General features: G+C 41.1%; 1 protein-coding gene and 1 long non-coding RNA gene across 2 annotated transcripts; one reads left to right on the top strand and one right to left on the bottom strand.

The window, feature by feature from the left end:
* The first annotated feature begins 414 nt into the window (after nucleotides 1-414).
* Nucleotides 415-4,146, top strand: LOC111332455 (uncharacterized). The gene is made up of 3 exons (XR_002695023.2): nucleotides 415-2,672; nucleotides 3,072-3,235; nucleotides 3,429-4,146. It is a non-coding gene; the product is annotated as an uncharacterized LOC111332455 (long non-coding RNA).
* A 9,592-nt stretch (nucleotides 4,147-13,738) lies between these two features.
* On the bottom strand, nucleotides 13,739-15,511 carry LOC111333131 (uncharacterized). The gene has a single exon (XM_022938652.2). It carries the CDS (start codon nucleotides 15,509-15,511, stop codon nucleotides 13,739-13,741), a length of 1,773 nt encoding a protein of 590 aa, XP_022794387.2.
* Between the last annotated feature and the right edge of the window lie 4,213 nt (nucleotides 15,512-19,724).

Below are 19,724 nucleotides of genomic sequence, written 5' to 3' on the forward strand. Positions count from 1 at the left end.
GACTTTCTGATGGACCATCTGACTGACAACTGACTGACCAATCAAATGACTGATGAAATGACTGAATGGCTAACTGTCAAACTAAGCAAATTAAGTGACAGCCTGAGTAAGTGACAGATTGACAGACCAATTTAAATCTAGTGGACTAACAGACTGGCCATTACATGCATCCCTTGTGCAGGGAGTTCTTATAACATTTGTTTTCTATTGAAAATGCACATGGGGCCATATGGGTAATAACTCATCATTCTCAATGGCAATGGTTGGTATTAAAACAAATGAAAATTGATATTTCTTTCTTCTGTAGGTGGAATAGATAATGCAGTGTACAGGAAAGGGAATGAAGTGCATTCTCACCCATATTGGAAGATAGTTCCCGATAATTCAGGTGAGAAAACTGATATAGAATATTTGTCTGAGCTATTTATAAATTTAGGGAAAATGCTTATATCTAGACTTTCAAATATGTAGATTCAGGGATAGACTAAAGGAAGACTTGCTATAAGAGAAATGTTTTGAAAATTGAAGATTTTTAAAATTTTAAAATGCTGCTGTTCACAAATTACATATGACTGCTGCAAAGGTTGACCCAAGTTCCAGATTTTTCAGGATTAAGAAGCTCAGTGGCTGCTTCACTAAGTTTTTTAGAATTCCTTGTGGACTGACTGATTGATTGATGCACTGAAAGCTTGGAATGCTTACCATCTCACTAGTTAGCTGGGTGATTGGCTGTGTAACAAAACTTGCCGGTTGGTTGACTTACCAACTAAATGTCTGACGTACTGACCTATCGACTAACCAAGGGACTGAATGAGTGATGAAATAAGTGTTTCACAAGTTGACTGAACAGCTGACTGACTGGCAGAATGAATTACTGTCTAATCAAATGACTGATGGACTGACTGAACAGCTGATTGAACAACTGACTGACTGAATTATTGAGTGACAGGGTGACAAGGTGACAGACCGACTGATGAGGTGGTGAGTGACTGACTACTGGACTAAGCGACTCACTGACTATTTGACTGACATGTGGATGACTGGCAGACTGAATCAGTAGCTGACTAATGGTGAGGTAAAGGTAAAGTCTGTTTACGAGCCTAGTGGCCCATTAGGCCGGTGCTTAACTCCGGTTTCTGTAGCATGAAGCGACTAGGAGTATTTCTACTCCCCCCTGGATGGGATGCCAGTCCATCGCAGGGTTACCCCCAAAAATTGCCGGTACCCATCCATTTATACACCTGGGTGAAGAGAGGCATTGTGAGAGTAAAGTGTCTTGCCTAAGAACACAACACAATGTCCCGGCCGGGGCTCGAACTCGGACCACTCGATCCGGAGTCGAGCGCACTAACCAAGAGGCCACCGCGCCTCCAGCTGACCAATGGTAACATAAATATGTAAGGAATAGCCTGAGTTGACTGTTGAACTGACTTTTGCATTGAATAAGTTACTGACATGATGACATACAGCGTGACTGACTGACAGATAGAGTAAGTGACTGACTGATTGAATGACCGACTCATTGATGGATTTACGGTGGTGTGTGGATAACTGCAGGCCAACGTAGGAACTAGTAGACTGACCAGGTAATTAATACATGAATGACTACAGTGTAGCTGACTGAGAGAATGAAAGACAGAGACTAGATGGCTGAATGACTGACAAATGGCAAAAGGACCCACTGGTGGACTGACTGGCTGACTGCAAGAGTGAGTGACTTACTCAGTGACTGCCTAACTGACCTTATGGCCAGATGGCTGACTGATGTAGTGTGTGATTGATTGAGTGACTGAGCAACTGACCTATTTGCCAAATTACCAACTGGAGGACTGACTTCCTGACTGACTGAATCAGTTAGTAACTGACTCAGTGACTGTCTTCTAACTGACAGCCAGACAGCTGACTGACTCAACCGATTTGTTAAATTAACAACGGGTGGACTGATCCACTTACCAACTGTCTGATTCACTCAAGTAATTGTTATCTGGATAAATTACGTTATGAGTTACTAGGTTGTTGATCAATTTGGCTAAATTGTTTTCAACATGATAAATTTTTAAATTTGTTTATATCAGAACTGTTTGTCAGGCAATTAACTAGTCAGTCTTGAGGTTACAGGCATCAGAGAAGCAGATGAGATAAGAAAAAGATGGTTTTAAATGGTCACGATTTAGATGGGATCTACCTCATTAGTTTACCTTGAATGATCCCAATACAGTACAGCTTAGGATGAAGAATCAAGCTTTGAGTTGAGACAGTCAACTTACCTTTGAACGGTACTGTAGTTTGGGTCAGCCTCGTTATCAAATAAGTTTTTTTTTCTAGAAAAGGTGTTTAATGGGTGGGCTTTGACTCGTCGTTCTTTGTTCTGTCACAAAATAAATGACTTTGAAGTAATGCAATGATAATTTGCGGAAATTTAAAAGGTTTCCGTTTAGAAACAGTTACTGTTCTTAAGTTTTTACTTCCTCCATTCTTTCTCGTCCAAGCCCAATATGAATAGAGGGTCAAGGAAGAGGAAATTCCCTTTTGTGCCATATGTTTTCTTTTTTTTTTTTTTTTCATAGAAGTCCACAAGTGAGCATGTCTAAATGTGTTCATTGTCGTTGAACATCGAATTATTTTCGGTTTTAAAACGAAGATCAAGGGAGACGAGAGGACTATATTTGCGGGTGAGTATAATTGATGTTATTAAAAACTGGATCATTGGATAAGGCAATTCAAGACTTTTTATTTGCTTAGCCATTATGGTATTTGAGCCGATATACCATAATCTAATATCTGTACATTGTAACATCCGGTTTCTTCTTACAAAATAAAGTCGAGAAGATTTGCCTAATATTTTGGGGGCGTTTTTTTCAATAAAACAATTATTCCACTCGCGCCTCGTTGGCTATCTATCATCTCATATCCACCAAGCGCGAGTGGAATAATTGTTACTTATATGAAATCTGGGTAATTCTGTAGAGGTAATAACCTTCGCATCTGCAGATGTTTTTAGTGTGGTTGAGCAAGAAATTGTTTTTAATTTCAACCAGAAATGTTGAATTCTATAATATTTCTCTCATCAGTTCTACCGCAAAGAATACAAGTTTAAAGAGAAGTGATACCTTTATTTACCCTCGGCAGTGTTTATAGCACAAGTGCTAGTGGGGCCGAGCAAACAACTGAAACAAATCATTCTAATAGAACATAACAGAAGATCAACAAAGGAGAAAAGAATCCTATACATTTGGTGAGTGTAGCTGATGAGTTATTTAACCCATTAACGTTAAAACATTAGTGTAATTCCGTAATGGTTTCGACATTTTGAAGCCTTGTAAACCTTCTAACTTTGCATCTTCGGACTACATTAATTCTCGTTCAGCAGTAAATCATAAGTTGTGGATTGTTTTCTAAAAGTTGCTCGCTTATTTTTGCTCTTCTAGATACCACAAAGAGTACAAGTTTAAAAGGAAGGTCAAGGAAGACGATAATACTGTCCGTAAATATCAGTCTTGGAGAGGATTTCGATTTGTTTCAGCGTTTAGGAATTCTACTTCGTTTCTATTTCTGAAAATGTATTTTAGAGGTACGATTTGAAGAGGAAAAAAAGCAAAGAAGAAACGAAAAGGTCAGGGAAGTGTTTGCGTTGAAGAGAAGGAGAAATTGGTCAACAATACACTCCAAATTCTCGCACGTAAGACTTGCTCACTTACACATTACAGTCAGCCAGGTTTTGATGAGATTATTTTACAAATTTATTGTGCATTCATTATTATAATAATTACAGAATAAAGGAAGGCATAAAAAATGGGGGGAACCCGTCCACCACCCCCTACCTCTATCTTATTTTATAGATATTATGAAAATGACCATCTCATACAAGTGACTAAGAGAAATGTCAACCCTGGAAGGAAAGAAAAAATCAGGGGTCGCCAGACGCATGCGTTTGTTATAAATGCATGCACCACAAAGTAGATAACTTTGAGAAAGTCTTAAGAAAGTTATTTGAAGGTCGGGCGAGGTGGTGGAGGTTAGTTGGGTGAATAATGAAACTGTCTAAAAGTAATCACTGTTGTAAAATCAATGTATTATAAGATTGTAAGAGGAAGATTGTTATTTTACTATTGTAATATACATGTATATTAAAAGATTGTATTGTAATTTTGTAGATGTTTATACCACAGGGTAGATGACTCCTATCAAGAGTTTCGAAAACTGACTAAAATGGGCGACTAACGGGAAATGTCAACCTTCGAAGAAACGAAAACTTGAGGTCATTGAAACATTGCGCACCATAAGACTTAGAAAATGTTTCTTCAAAAATACAAGTTATCTAAGAGCACCACAAGGAAGGATTTGACGAAAGTTTTCAGACTCCCAACTTTAGACTTCTTTTCAAGGTTGAAGGTTTTCTTTGGCCCCTTTCGTGAAGGGGACAGTGCTAAATGCTGATGACCGACATGGGGATGGCACACGGTGTAACCCCCACTTTGTTTGAGGTGGTCAAGTAATTTTTAGTTGAGACGGTTCGCTTTCGATATAGACTCTAATGTCTGTTTTTACGACTCACAGTTAAACTTTTTGTCGTTTTACGGCTAATGGTTAATTTTTTTCAGTTACGGAAAATTTTTACACTTAAATATTTTTTTCGACCAACGGTAACGATTTGTCAATTTTTACGGCTAACAGCTATATTTTGTGCCGTTTTACGGCTAGCGGTTAGCCGTATTGAGACCCTCTTAGAACTTAAAAATCTATTGGTCATGGAAAAAGAAATTATTTTACAGCTGAGATAAAGAAAGGGAAAAAAGGATAAATTCCCTTTTAGATACTCCTAGGATTTAAAGCGTGAAAAGATGGCGATCTTGGAGTATTTTGACATTAACCAACGAGAGCGGAGATTTTTCGGTCACAGCCAACCCCTTTTTTTGTCAACTATTCGTCAACTCTTCCTAAGTCTACGATCCGTTCAGTACATGCAGACAGCCCAATTGTCGAAACAGGTCCCCCTTTTTTTTTGTTGGATCAAGATCAAGACTAAAGGAAGAGTTTTGTTGGGTGAAGCTGACCCCTGTATGAGTCGGTTATTGGTAAACCATTTCAAAGTCGACGATCCGTCCAGTGCAGCAAGACAGTCCAGTTTCCGAAACAGTTTTCACACTCTTCTCTTTGTTTTTTGGTGGAATAGCCTTAGCATCCCAGATCAAGATTAAGGAAGAGATTTTATGGGTGAAGCTGACTCCATAAGGGCGCAGCTGTTGGCCACCCATCTCTTGTACACAGTTCAAGATCTGTTAAGTGCAACAAGACAGTCCAGTTTCCGAAATAGTTTTCACACCCTTCTCTTTGTTTTTTGACGGACCAAATCTTAGCATCAAAGATCAAGACTGAGGAAGAGACCTTAAGGGTGAAGCCAACCCCACTGTGGGTCAGCTATTAGTCACCTGTCTCTTGTGCACAGTTCAAGATCCGTTCAGCGCAGCAAGACAGTCCAGTTTCCGAAACAGTTTTCACACCCTTCTCTTTGTTTTTTGGCGGACCAATTCTTAGCATCTGAGATCAAAACTGAGGAAGAGACTTTAAGGGTGAAGCCAACTCCATTGTGGGTCAACTATTAGTCACCTGTCTCTTGTTCACAATTCAAGTCGGATCAGCGCATTAAGACAGTCCAGTTTCCGAAACAGTTTTCACACTCTTCTCTTTGTCTTTTGGCGGACCGAGTCTAAGCATCCGAGATCAAGACTGAAAAAGAGACACTAAGCGTGAAGCCAACTCCACTGGGTCAGCTATTAGTCACCTGTCTCTCGTATACAGTTAAAGATCCGTTGAGCACAGCAAGACAGTCCGGTTTCCACATACTTCTCTTTTGTTTTTTTTTTTTTCAGGAACCAAGTCTCAGCATCCCAGATCAAGACTACGAAAGAGGCTTGCTGGGTGAAGCTGACCCCTTTAAGGGTCAGCAATTACTCCCCTGTCCTTTGTACAAAGTCCACGATCTAATTAGCGCATATACAAACAGTCCTATGGCCTTTACATCTTTTCTCTCTCTTTGTTGGACTAAGTCTTTGAATCATAGATCAAGAATAGAGAAGACGTTTTTTGGTTGAAACCAACTCTTTTGTGGGTCAGCTATTATTGACACATGCAGACAGTCTTATAGCTTAAACACCCTTTTTCCCCTTTTTTTAGATAAGTCATAATCATTCTCACTTGCATCTTTACAATGGCTTTCTCCGCAATGAGAAAAAATCTTTCCTATCCTATGCAATCATTGAAGGACAGAAAGTCCGTTGGGTAGTTAGTGAGTCAGTTTCCTGATAAGCAAGTGAGCCTCTTGCTTAGTCAGTCAGTCAAGTAGCCTGTCTGCCAGCCAACTTATCATTCAATTCTCAGGTCATCTAGTCAATTTGCCAAACAGTTAATCAATCAATCAGTCAGTTGAATTGGTTGGTCAGTCAGTCATTAAGACAGCCAGTAAGCCATTGGTCTTTCAAACAGCCTGTCAGCCAGAAAGTTAATCATTCAACCCTTCTCTCACTCAGTCAACCAATCAGTCAACCAATCAGTCAATCAATCAGTCAATCAATCAATCAATCAGTCAATCATTCAGCCATTAAGCTGATGAATCAATGAAACAGTCAGTTACATGGTCACATGAAAGTCACATGGTAAATCAGTAAGCTTGTCAGCCAGCCCATCAGTTACTTAGCAACTAAAACAAGTGTCAAGTCTGAACTTGTATCAAATTCTGTAGCATAATTTGTAGAATTATTTAGATTTTTAAAACTCCATACCCATTAATTGGAAAGGTAAAGTTTTACTTAGTCTAGTTATTTTTTAAATCAATTATTTTTAGGCTACTTGAAAATCTTTTTGGATCTGCCCACCAATTCACTGAATCAAGATGGTTACCTGAATAACTCAGTGCCATCTTCTGATACATTGTCAAGGGATCAATCCCCTTTTTTTCTAGTATCTTTGCAACAATGTGTCCCAGAGTCTTTAATTTTTCCTTCCTGAAAAAAAGTTCACTCATGGGACTGTTAAAGGGTTAACAATATTGAGAACTCCAGTTTCCACAATATAAAAAGCAATTAAGAGTGGACACTCAGCTGTGATATATTTGAGATTTCAGTAAGTCAACTAATAAAAGAACAACTCTACAAATGAATATTATAATTATGATAGTTATTCAATTGCCATAAATCCTCTATTGAGCCCCCTCTAATAATCCATCCCCCTGTAATAAGCCCCCCTCTAATGACCCATCCCCCTCTAATAAGACCCCCCTCTAATAACCCATCCCTCTCCAATAAGCCCCCCCTCTTTAGAGGAAGAAATTTATGAAGCCCCCCCCCCCTCATCCCTCCCCATCAAAAAACAAAAATTCAGAATAACACTCCATGTCAGTAAGTATGATAAATTTATTCAAGTACTGGAATTTTAGTTTGTCATTTAAAATTGATTATGGTGATTCATTGATGTTATCATGTGGGCATCATAGAATACGGTAAACGGAATTACAATTTTGTAAATGAAAAAATGTAAAATGAGAATAATTTTTTAATAAATACCATACATCATATCATATTGTATCCTGGTAGTGAACATTGGGCTAAATAAATAAGCTCCTCCCCCTCTATCAAGCCACCCCCCGAAAGTACCTGAAATAAATAAGCCCCCAGGGGGCTTCTTAGAGGATTTATGGTAGTAATTAAAATTACTTTCTATGCTTTTCTTATTTGTTATTCATTTGTTATTGTAGGTTTGTCAAGCAGTCTACATATAGTGTACATATAATGTTAGCTTGTAAACTTAATTATATTATTTTGCATTTTTTGTTTTGTTTTATTTTGTTTTTGTTTTTGCTTTTTGTTTCATGTCATGTACACAAGATGTTTAACACACATGCACAAAAAGAAATGATCAAAGAGTATACTTTTCTATCAATGGGTCAGTCAATGATCAGGCCCGAGATCATTCAGTCAATCAATCGGTCAATTAGCCTGACTGCCAGCCAATTATTCACTACTAGTCATTCTGTTAATCAACTCAGACAACCAATTAAACAGTCAATCACTGCCAGTCATTCAGATAATTTGGATATATCAACAAAGTTGAAATGGTAAATTGGCCACCGTAATGATTACAAAAGCTGACGTTTCGAGCGTTAGCCCTTCGTCGGAGCGAAGCCCTCTTCGTTAGCCCTTTGTCGTTAGCCCTTCGTCGTTAGCCCTTTGCTCCGACGAAGGGCTAACGCTCGAAACGTCAGCTTTTCTAATCGTTACGGTGGCCAATTTACCATTTCAACTTTGTTGATATATCCAAATTATCTCGTTACCCCCACCGTCGCAGCCCCAAACAGTTTCTTTAGAAGCTATCAGCCTTTAGTCATTCAGATAGCCAGTCACTCAGCTCAGTCATTCATGTGGCCATTTGTTTGGTTTAAAATGCCTGTCAGTCAGCTATTCGATTACTCAGCAACTACAAAATCTGGACAGACTAAGTATAAAACTTAAGGAAAAGATTTTGGTGTAATCTTTAATTTTTTTATAATCTTTAAACTCCAGTCAAACCTGTATTAAGCGGTACCCTTTTAAGCTTTTACTCTGTGATAATTAGTCGGTTATCAAGTTCCCTTACCTTTTTCCCCCTGACAGTAATTTTCACCTCTTTTAAGGAATGAACTCTATTAAGCAGTTGCAGTCACCCTTTACTGAGTCAATACCCAAATAGAGCTAAGAATAATCTTTCAAGTAAGATACAATCGATGTTTATCTCCTGAAATCAATGTTAGCAGTATTTTTTAGCAAGTTCTTGTATATTAAGAGGTCAGTTATGGGATAAAATGGCATATTTAATTGTTTTGTAACAGTTATAACACCCCTATTCTGTGGAACGGCCATTCTTGGTGGGTGACTGCTTACCGGTAATAAGGGTTTGGACATAATTGCGCATCCCTTAAATTTCAAATAAAAAAGTCTACTGAATCAGATGAACATGTTGCTTCACTTTTGAGCTAAAGTTATTTGGATCAGCTCAGTTCTTCATTTTCTTTTTTCCCAAATGCATATCACTGAACGCAGCATTGAAAATATATGTGCTCACCCGAAAAACTCATCGCTACCTTCTGATACACTGTCAAATACTAATCCAATTTGTTTCCTTCTTTACAACACTACATGTAAGTCCTTTTATCTGAAAAAATAAAAAACAAAGATCTTAATCTGCTTGGTTTTGAAAACATTGAGAACTCCAGAATGGAAATGTTGAAAAAAAAATTTTAATTCCATAAAAGTTTCTACTTCACTTTTCCAAATGAGCATTCTCACACTGGTCAAAAAATAAATGAATAAAGGGAGTAAGTTTCTAAAGAAACTGTGGTGCTGTGTCCATGGGGGAGTATAACAAGGTAATTTTGGTTTTATCAACTGAGAAAATTGGCCACTGTAAGGAGTTTCAAAGCTTACTTTTCTAATGTTAGCCCTTCATAATCTGCTCTGAGAAAGGGCTGAAGCTTGCAATTGTCAGCTTTGAAACTCTTCTCGGTGGCCTGTTTACATTTATTAACTCAGGGGATAAAAGCAAAATTACCTGATTAAAATACAGTTTTTTCAAGTGCAACTTCAGACAAAAAAATTACCTTTAGTAGAAGTACCCCTCCTAAAGGAGATGATATTGATTTTTATTAATGCTTATCCATTAATGATTTACGTTTTTTGATCAATACCTACAGCTGTCAACCAAAACAGTAATAATTATAGTTAACTGTTCGGGGGAGGCTTTTGCACCAATCAATTTGAAGCTTTAACCCCCCCCCCCCCCCCCCTCTGCCCTGGCAACCATAGGTATTTGACCCATAACCCTTTTGTAGGAGGTGGGGAATTTGAACCTTGCCCAGGTGGGTTGGAAATCTCAAGTCTCTCCAGTGGGATATATAAGTGTTATATACCTAAGTAAGGAGCTGTTTGAAGATAGATAGTTCACTTTTGTAAGCAAATGGCTCGGTAGAAAAGATCTGCAAGGTCTAGGTTTTAATGGTTGGTCACTGTGTTGAAAGCCACAGTTGCTGATTTTGCCTCTTACAAGAACACTCACCATTAAATACAGCACTTTGGTGGGGCATTTGAACACAATTTTTGTTCTGTGGGGCAGGAATTCAAATAAATCTTCAAAAGTTCAAATGCTTGGGTTGTGTGGGAAGGGAGGGGGTTGATATTAAAGCTTCAAATTGTGTGACGCTTGCGACAAACGAGATCGAAGTCGAAGGGTGTCGCTAAAGCGTGTTAATGCTACGGGACTATCTTACAGGTCGTGTGCTTCAAGTACCAATAACCACGGAAAACCAAGGTTGACGGTTAACGGTGATTTAATGATGATGAACGATTAGCGAACCACGATAGACAATCACGATCACGATTGTAAACTGAAATAACAATGCAATTTACTTAAAACGTTTCGTAACTCATGAACAAAACGCTTAGAGCAATTAACCTGCCTCCGTCGATAACGCGATCAAAATTAACAACAATCAACAAGAATACTCGAAAATCATAATAAGCTACATCAAAATAACTCGAGATTTAAATCGATTGTAAGATTAACAAAATGGGCGTTCCCAGCTTAGCGTCTCATTCTTTGATTCGCCCCCTTTAGATTGAGAACAATAAATTGTACTATTGTACGACTCTTTACGTTAGCGTGCTTCTACCCAAAACAAGAAAACTAATCAAAGGAGGAAACTAGCAAAATTACTCACATATCGGTCCCGCTTGTGCCAAAGGTTAAGAACCAAAAACGGCAAGTCGAACAGATCGAATGGACAAGGCGAAATACAATTATACACTGGCTAAAGGGACGCTAAACGAGGCTTTTATAGGCGCGTGGGGACGCTAAAATATCTGATTACAAACCAATCGAGAATAGACAACAACGTAACCACATCCGTAACTAAAGTAATTAGTAACAAACAAGTCAAATTCCACTTAGACTGAATGAATCGTTTGAGTATCCTTAACATGGCTCCCCTGAAATATTCATATTTCACTAATCAATCTATTAATTAATCTATTAACGTTCTACAAGCTCTCCTTGACAGTCCGGTTCCGTTCTTAGTGAGGCTCTTCGGCTAGGAATTACCCCGGATTTCAAATATTCTTTGAGGCTGGCAACAGCAACACTAGCTTTTGGACTGATCTCTCCAGGTACCGCACGGTTCTGATCCTCTTGCCCTGGTTGTCCAAGCAGCTATCCGCAAGAGCTACTTGAACGTTGCGTACTTGGCCATCTGAGCTAGGGTAAACTGCTGACACTTTTGCTAGCTGCCAGGCACTGCGAGGGAGACCTTCATATTTGACTATGACAACATCATTAACAGTGAAGTTTCTTCGAGGGCGTGTCCACTTCTGGCGCTGCTGTAAGCTAAGGAGGAACTCCTTTCTCCATCGAGTCCAGAATTCGTTTGCCAACTGTTGGACTCGCCTCTAACGCTTCCTGCAATACACGTCTGCTGGCTGAAAGGCACCGGGTGGAGCAAGAACTACCTTTGACTTCATTGTCAAGAGATGGTTAGGCGTAAGAGGACCGGTCGAATCTGGATCGGTAAGCTGAATAATCGTCAAAGGGCGGCTATTGACTATAGCTTCTGCTTCGCACATAAGGGTCCGCAGAGATTCGTCGTCTAACTGACTTCCATTGTTTTGTAATAATGATGAGAGGACGTTACGTACTGATCTGATTTGGCGCTCCCAAACGCCTCCCATGTGGCTCGCTGCTGGGACGTTCATCTTGGAAGTAAACCAATCACACTGCTCTTCGAGTAACTGTTTTAATCTTCTCTTGGTCCATGTCGGCTAATGACTGGGCGAGTTCTGTACGAGCTCCTACGAAGTTTGTTCCCTGATCGCTTCTAAGCTGGCGGATAGGGCCTCGACGACTGATGAATCTTCTCAAAGGGTTTAGGAAGGAGTCGGTTTCAAGGGAGTTGGCAGTTTCGATATGGACAGCTCTTGACGTTATGTAGGTAAAGAGCACGCCATATCGCTTTAGCTCCTTCCTGGCTTCTTTAAAGTGCACCTATACCCACAAATTTTTTTCGCTTAACGAAATAAGCTTATTTTTTGGAGTATTTCTCTGCAAAAATTTCTTAATTTGCTCAAATCTTTAATTTTCTGTGCCCACTCAAAATACGGAAAATCGGCCGCCATCTTGCCCCACGGCCGAGTTTAAAGAGGAATGGCTCTAGCGGGTAATGTGACGTCAAATCGAGAACACGAAAGTCTGCATTTCACACATTTTCACTTGTTTGGGAAGGTTGTCGTCGATATTGTCCGAAATATGCCGACTAGGTGTGTTGTATGAGGAATGTACGAAGCGCGATACCCTCTTGCAGACTTTCGTGTTCTCGATTTGACGTCACATTACCCGCTAGAGCCATTCCTCTTTAAACTCGGTCGTGAGGCAAGATGGCGGCCGATTTTCCGTATTTTGACTGGGCACAGAAAATTGAAGATTTGAGCAAATAAAAGAATTTTTGCACAGAAATACTTCAAAAAATACGCTTATTTTGTTAAGCGAAAAAAAAATTTTGGGTTTAGGTGCACTTTAATGACGAACGGCCCAAAATAATCCACGGCGCAGTATGTAAAGGGCGCAGTAGACTCGAGGCGATCTTCCGGCAAATCTGACATCTTTTGCTCTTGGACTGTTCCGCGCAGTTTTTGGCACATGACACAGGATGAAATCATGTTGGCGACTACTGACGAACCGCTAAGCACCCAGAACCCATTCGATCGCACTTCGTTCAAGGTCATTCCTTTACCTTGATGATGTGTACCCTCATGGAAATGCTTGATTTCAGCTACACTACTCAACAGACACTGATATAGTGAGCCATTAGGTTTATTTTGCATGTTTCGGCCGAGCACCAGCGTACAATAATGAAGAAACACATAGAAAACTGGTGCATTCTCGGTAATCGTTACCAAAGCACACGACAAAAAGACATACCGAGAGCTTAGCAACCACTAGCAAACATCGCGGTTAGAACGGCGGCCAGAAAAAACCTGCCATAAAAAACCCCGTAGGGAAAAAGAGACAGAAAATCTGAGTGGGAACCAGGCCCAAGTTCACGTAACCTTCCTACTAGGCTGTATGCATACTTACAAAAAAAAATAAATAAATAAACTTAGCAATAGCTGAGAAGGTGTCGGCCTAGAATGATTGCCCACGTGCAATCACAAGCTTTAATATTCGTATATGAGAACGATCCTTCGCAGTAAAGCACTATTTGAGCAATAGTGAAAATCAGACCTGAAAAAAATTTCAGGCCTGTACGGGATTCGAACCACTGACCTCTGCGATACTAGTGCAGCGCTCTACCAATTGAGCTAACAAGCCAACTGGGAGCAGGCCATCAAATTAATTCGATATAAACCCGTAGATGATAAATCAAACAACAACAAACATATGAAACATATGTGTGAACTGCGGTTACGAGACGTATATGAGAACGATCCTTCGCAGTTCACACATATGTTTCATATGTTTGTTGTTGTTTGATTTAATATTCGTATCACTATACCCATAATGCATCTATACTCAAGGGCCCAGGCCCTTGTCCTGTTGCTCTCGTGCCGCAGAGAAATTTAATTTCCGGCTTATTCGTTGGCACTCAAACGCCAGAAATTCCATGTAATCAACTTGGTGACGTGGCTGTTTCGTGGCAGGATGATGGGAAATTTTACGTCTCCTTTCAAGCTCGTCCACCGACACGTAGAATTCCGTCGACATCTAAAAATGGGTCAAGTTTGTAGAGCGAGCTGCTCATTTTCATGGTTAACTTTCTCTGTGGTGGTGTTCTCAGGGTGGTGTTTTCCTGCTTCATCTTCTGTAAAACCACTATTTCTTCTTTAAAGGCTTTAATCTGAACATCTCGAATAATGGCATACTCTGCGTTCTTCAAATTACTGACGTCTAGTACTTGTTTTTTCTCGTGTATGCACTGTTTCTTGTGATTCTTGAGCACGAGATCTCTTAGAATTCGGACGTAGCGTTGGCACAGGGCAACTGCTCGCCTTGCACGATACCAGTCAGAGAAATACTCGACTCTTTCTACAAGGCTCGGCTTCTCTGAAGCTATTAGGATCCCTTGCGCGGATGTTGTGGTTGCCATGGCTACAGTCCTTTTGACCTCGGGGTCGCTTTCTTGGAGTTGGTGATCTTCTTCACTAATGGTTTGCCGCTGAGCTTCATTCTTCCAAAGAAATGCTGGTGCGCTGAGCCAACGGGAATTTAACAGCTCTTGTGTTTTTAGACCACGGGACGCTTCGTCGGCAGGATTCTGTTTGGATTCGATATACTTCCATTGATCAATGCATGTGTTCTCCTGAATCTTTTGAACTCTATTGGCAACGAACGCGTGAAAACGCCTACTCTCATTTGCTATGTATCCAAGAACCACTCTACTATCTGTCCAGAAGTATTCTTGGTCGATGGTAAGCTCCAGCTCCTGTCGCAATTGCTGGCTGATCCTTACTGAGCATACAGCGGCGGTGAGCTCCAGGCGTGGTATGGTGACAGGCTTCAATGGTGCTACTCTGGACTTGCCCATGACGAAGGAACAATGAACTGTCTGGGTTTCATCAACAAGTCCCAAGTAACTGCACTGGCCGTAACCTTTAACGCTGGCGTCCGAGAAATGATGGAGTTGTGCGTTCACTACACGACCAAAGCTGTTGGGCTTGTAACATCTCGGAATTGAGATGCGTTGAATTTTTAACAAGTCTGCTCTCCACTTTTCCCACTTGGCTTTGACGTTGTCTGGAACGGGATCATCCCAGCCTATTTCATGGCGACATAACTCTTGAAGAATTGGCTTTCCATCTAACAAGAGCGGGGCGACGAATCCAAGTGGATCGAAAATTGAGCTCACAGTAGAAAGTATTCCTCGTCTGGTGCATGGCTTGTCTGGTAGTACAATGGTAAACTGGAAGCAGTCAGACTCGACACACCAGTGGACTCCAAGGGCACGCTCTAAAGGAAGCGAATCAAGGTCCAAATCGAGCTCCTTCACGCCCTCTGCTCTATCTTGCTCTGGGATTCTTCGGATGACTTCTTTGCCATTTGATACAAACTTATGAAGTCGGAACCCTCCTCTGCTACACATCTTCTTCACATTTACAATCAGCTTTACTGCGTCGTCGACCAATGGAACAGACTTCAAGCCGTCGTCAACGTAAAAGTCGTTGCGAAGGAAATCTGCGGCGCTTGCTCCAAATTCATTCTCAAAGTCGTTCGCCGTAGACTTCATTGCAAAATTTGCGCAGCCTGGTGACGAGGTGGCTCCAAACAAATGTACAGTCATTCTGTATTCCCTCGGTGATTTCGTGAGGTCGCCATTCTCCCACCAGAGAAAACGTAACAAATCCCGGTATTCTTCGTCCACTTTCACTTGGTGAAACATGGCCTCTATGTCACACATGAAAGCGATCGGCTCCTGCCGAAACCTGCAAAGGACGCCGGTCATATTGTTTGTCAAATCGGGGCCTTAATTAGGTGCTTGTTTAGTGACTCACTTTCGAATTCAGCCGCACAGTCGAACACTACCCGTATCTTGTTCGGCTTCTTTGGGTGGTAGACTCCGTGGTGAGGGATGTACCAAACGTTTCGCTTCTCCTTAATTTGAACACTGGATGTATTCTCCGACTCAGACATCTCTGGTACCTTCTCTGCGTATCCATTCTCTATCAGTTTCTTCATAAACTCCACATAGTCTGCGTAGTATTTCTGGCCGCCTTTACCCTCAAACCTTCTTTTCAGCTGACTAAGTCTACGAAGTGCTGCTGTCTTGTTGTTTGAAGGCTCAATGGTGGCTTTCTTCAAGGGCAGTGGAAGCTCGTAATGACCATCTTTGAGATGTTTAATTCCTTTGTCTGCTATCTCAGTGAATTTTCTGTCTTCTTTGGAGAGACTTCGCTTCGATCTGGTTTTGTGTTCCACGAAATCGAGCTCGAACATTTGGTTGAGTGCTAATGGATTGACAACCTCCTTTGTTTTACCATGGAAAACGAAACTCAGTTGGTTGGCGCTGTCACTTGGTCCAGAAATAACCTCTCTGGACATGACACGGTGACAAGTGGAGTCTAGGGCGTGGCCATCTTGGGAGGTGTCCGAGGCGGCGACTGGTCCCACGATACTCCAGCCCAGCAAGGTTCGAACGGCATAAGGTTCTTCGCCTTTACCGCGTATTACTTCAACTGGTTTGATCGCCCTGGGGCAGTTGCAACCGATTAACAAGCCAATAGCTACATCGTCATCGTACGGTGGAATTCTGCCTTGAATCCTTTTAAGGTGTCGCCAGCTGTTTACGGTCTCTGGTCTTGGAATTTGATCTCGACGAGAAGGAATAGTTTGCCTTGCATAAGTCTTAGGTAACTCAACCTCGGTGCGTTTGTCATGACGCTCAACAACCAAGCCATCAATTCTTTCAACTGCTATCCATTGACGGCCAAGCATGGTACTTAAATCCAAACTAGTTTGAACACCATTGATGCCCAGCTTATGCTGCACTTGGGTGGTCACGAAGGTAGTATCACTTGCATCGTCCAATAGTGCGTAGACCTTAGCTGTTTTCTCTGGATTGTTCTTGTGAAACAAAATGACCTGGATAATGCGACAGTCAGTAATCACATTTGTGGATCCTGCCGCTAAGCTATGCGTTACACTGATCAGGTTCGAGCTCGCAGATTCAGCAACTGATGATTCCTGGCCGACAGTTACTAAGGAGGTTTCTTGCGGCTTACGGTCAACTGGCTGGCTATGAGCTGCGAATTTCGGTTTTGCGCCGTGCAATAACGTGTGGTGGCGTCTTCCGCATTCTTTGCAATTAGATCTGTTACGACAACCAGAGGAAACGTGGCCTGACTTAAAACAGCCATAACAAAGACCTTTAGTGCGAATGAATTCACTGCGCTCGTCAACTGGTTTCTTCAGAAATTTACCACACTTGACGAGGGCGTGGCGGCCGATGCAAAGAGGACACGTCTGGTCGCTTTGATCTGCTTGTTGCTTTGGTGACGAAACAGGCGGAGTGCTTGATGTCGCGAAAGAATTGGAGCTCCAACTGCTATCATCATTCTTCTTCGATTTGTTCCTCCATCCCCACTTCGGCTGGGTACCAGTCTTCTTCCGTTCTGCCTTGAGTGAATCTGGCGAGGAGACGGGGTCATTTGCAAGCTCTGCTTCTTCTCTGACGAAATTAACGAGGGCGCCAAATTTAACTATCTTCTTATACTTTGTTTGTGTCTCGTGGGCATGCCGACACCATTTTACAGCAGCATACGAAGGAAGCTTACTGCTTACTAGGCGGAGATTTTCTGTTGAGTCGAGGTCCCCCATTGACTGCATTGCTTTCATTGCTTCTTCGCATCGTACGAGAAAGTCCGAAAAATTCTGAAGGCTACGGCTATCTCCGTCATCAATCTTCGGCCATCTTCTTAGGCTAGTCTTGTAGGCCTCAGCTACATGAACGGGATTACCAAAGCGATGATCTAGCATATTTCGAGCCCTTTCATAAGCTCTTTCAGAGTTCATGGCCAAGAAACCTTTCACTACTTGGTTAGCCTTGCCTGTGGTATACTTCTCTAGGAAGTACAATCGATCTTTATTGGATGGCACATTACTACAAATAATGGAGTCGAATGCGGTGACAAAGGCTGGATACTCAAAGTAATCTCCAGAGAAGATTGGTGGCTCTTTCACTGGAAGGTTGCTAATCTTCTGCTGATTGATGACTAACGAGCTCAACTCTGCCTGCTTCGCTTGCAAACTAATGATGTCTTGAAGAGTTTTATTTACACTATTCTCTTGAAATTGTGGTGTGAACGCGGGTTCCACTTTCGGAGGCCCGAACTAGCGCGGCTGGATTTTCTCTCTAGTGCTTGTATTCGTTCACAAAGTCTTATTCTGCATTCGTTGTACTCACGATCCTGAATGTCGAACCACCGATACGAATCCTCCTTTTCCTTCTCTAATTGCAATAAATCGTCGTGCTCCCTGAATGCATCGTTTAACTGATCTTTCAAATGGTCTAATTTAAATCTCCCTTCCTCATTGTTCTATTGTTGATTGTGGTGCGTCACGTAGCAAGTTAATCGTGTCAATCTGTTGCATTAATTTCCTAAAGGCAGCGTTCCGATTTGCAAGTTTTGTTTCCAATTGATAAGCTAAACCCTTTTCGCTCATTATTCGTCTTCGTCCGATAGTTTTCGAGGTTTCGAGTGGGGAAGGCTCGACGCCCGCCACACCCTGGGATGGCTTGACTGTTTTAGGCGTCGCCTCAAAGTCCAGTTCTGATGGTGTTTTGTTACGAACAGATGCCGGCGCACTGACGACACTCATTTTTTGGCCTCGAGACAAGTACCAAAGAAGACCAAAGATTGAAGCGATGATCAATTACGGTTCATAACCAATTGGCGAAATGAAGTGACGATATTTTACTGTGACGCTTGCGACAAACGAGATCGAAGTCGAAGGGTGTCGCTAAAGCGTGTTAATGCTACGGGACTATCTTACAGGTCGTGTGCTTCAAGTATCAATAACCACGGAAAACCAAGGTTGACGGTTAACGGTGATTTAATGATGATGAACGATTAGCGAACCACGATAGACAATCACGATTACGATCGTAAACTGAAATGACAATGCAATTTACTTAAAACGTTTCGTAACTCATGAACAAAACGCTTAGAGCAATTAACCTGCCTCCGTCGATAACGCGATCAAAATTAACAACAATCAACAGGAATACTCGAAAATCATAATAAGCTACATCAAAATAACTCGAGATTTAAATCGATTGTAAGATTAACAAAATGGGCGTTCCCAGCTTAGCGTCTCATTCTTTGATTCGCCCCCTTTAGATTGAGAACAATAAATTGTACTATTGTACGACTCTGTACGTTAGCGTGCTTCTACCCAAAACAAGAAAACTAATCAAAGGAGGAAACTAGCAAAATTACTCACATATCGGTCCCGCTTGTGCCAAAGGTTAAGAACCAAAAACGCCAAGTCGAACAGATAGAATGGACAAGGCGAAATACAATTATACACTGGCTAAAGGGACGCTAAACGAGGCTTTTATAGGCGCGTGGGGACGCTAAAATATCTGACCACAAACCAATCGAGAATAGACAACAACGTAACCACATCCGTAACTAAAGTAATTGGTAACAAACAAATCAAATTCCACTTAGACTGAATGAATCGTTTGAGTATCCTTAACAAATTGATTGACGCATTAATTCAGTTTGCCAATTATTGTGATTTGGAATGATGTACTAAGTACTGGAGGAGACTATATATCAAACAAATTGTACTTTCTTTTCAGTTGTAGTAACTTAATCATGGTAGTCAGTGAATCAATCAGCCAGTCATTCTACCAATCGACAAAATTGGACCAAAATGTTATGCAAAACAAATGTGTTTCTTAGACATCTACTGACCTGGCATTATGTGATAGGGATTGTTAGAGGCGCAGAGTGTAGCATATGTGAGAATTTACCATTCACAACTTAGGCAACTGACAACATGTCAGGTTACAGACACCTGAAAGTACCTTAACTTAATTAAGCCGAGGAACTGTAGAGAAAGCTAGTTTCATCATTATCACTTCCCTACCTTAACCATTGCACCACAAATCCACTTTTGATTTTTTAATAAAATGTTGGTTCCTGTAATAA

Source organism: Stylophora pistillata, chromosome 4 (assembly GCF_964205215.1).
Source record: "Stylophora pistillata chromosome 4, jaStyPist1.2, whole genome shotgun sequence".
Taxonomy (NCBI): domain Eukaryota; kingdom Metazoa; phylum Cnidaria; class Anthozoa; order Scleractinia; family Pocilloporidae; genus Stylophora; species Stylophora pistillata.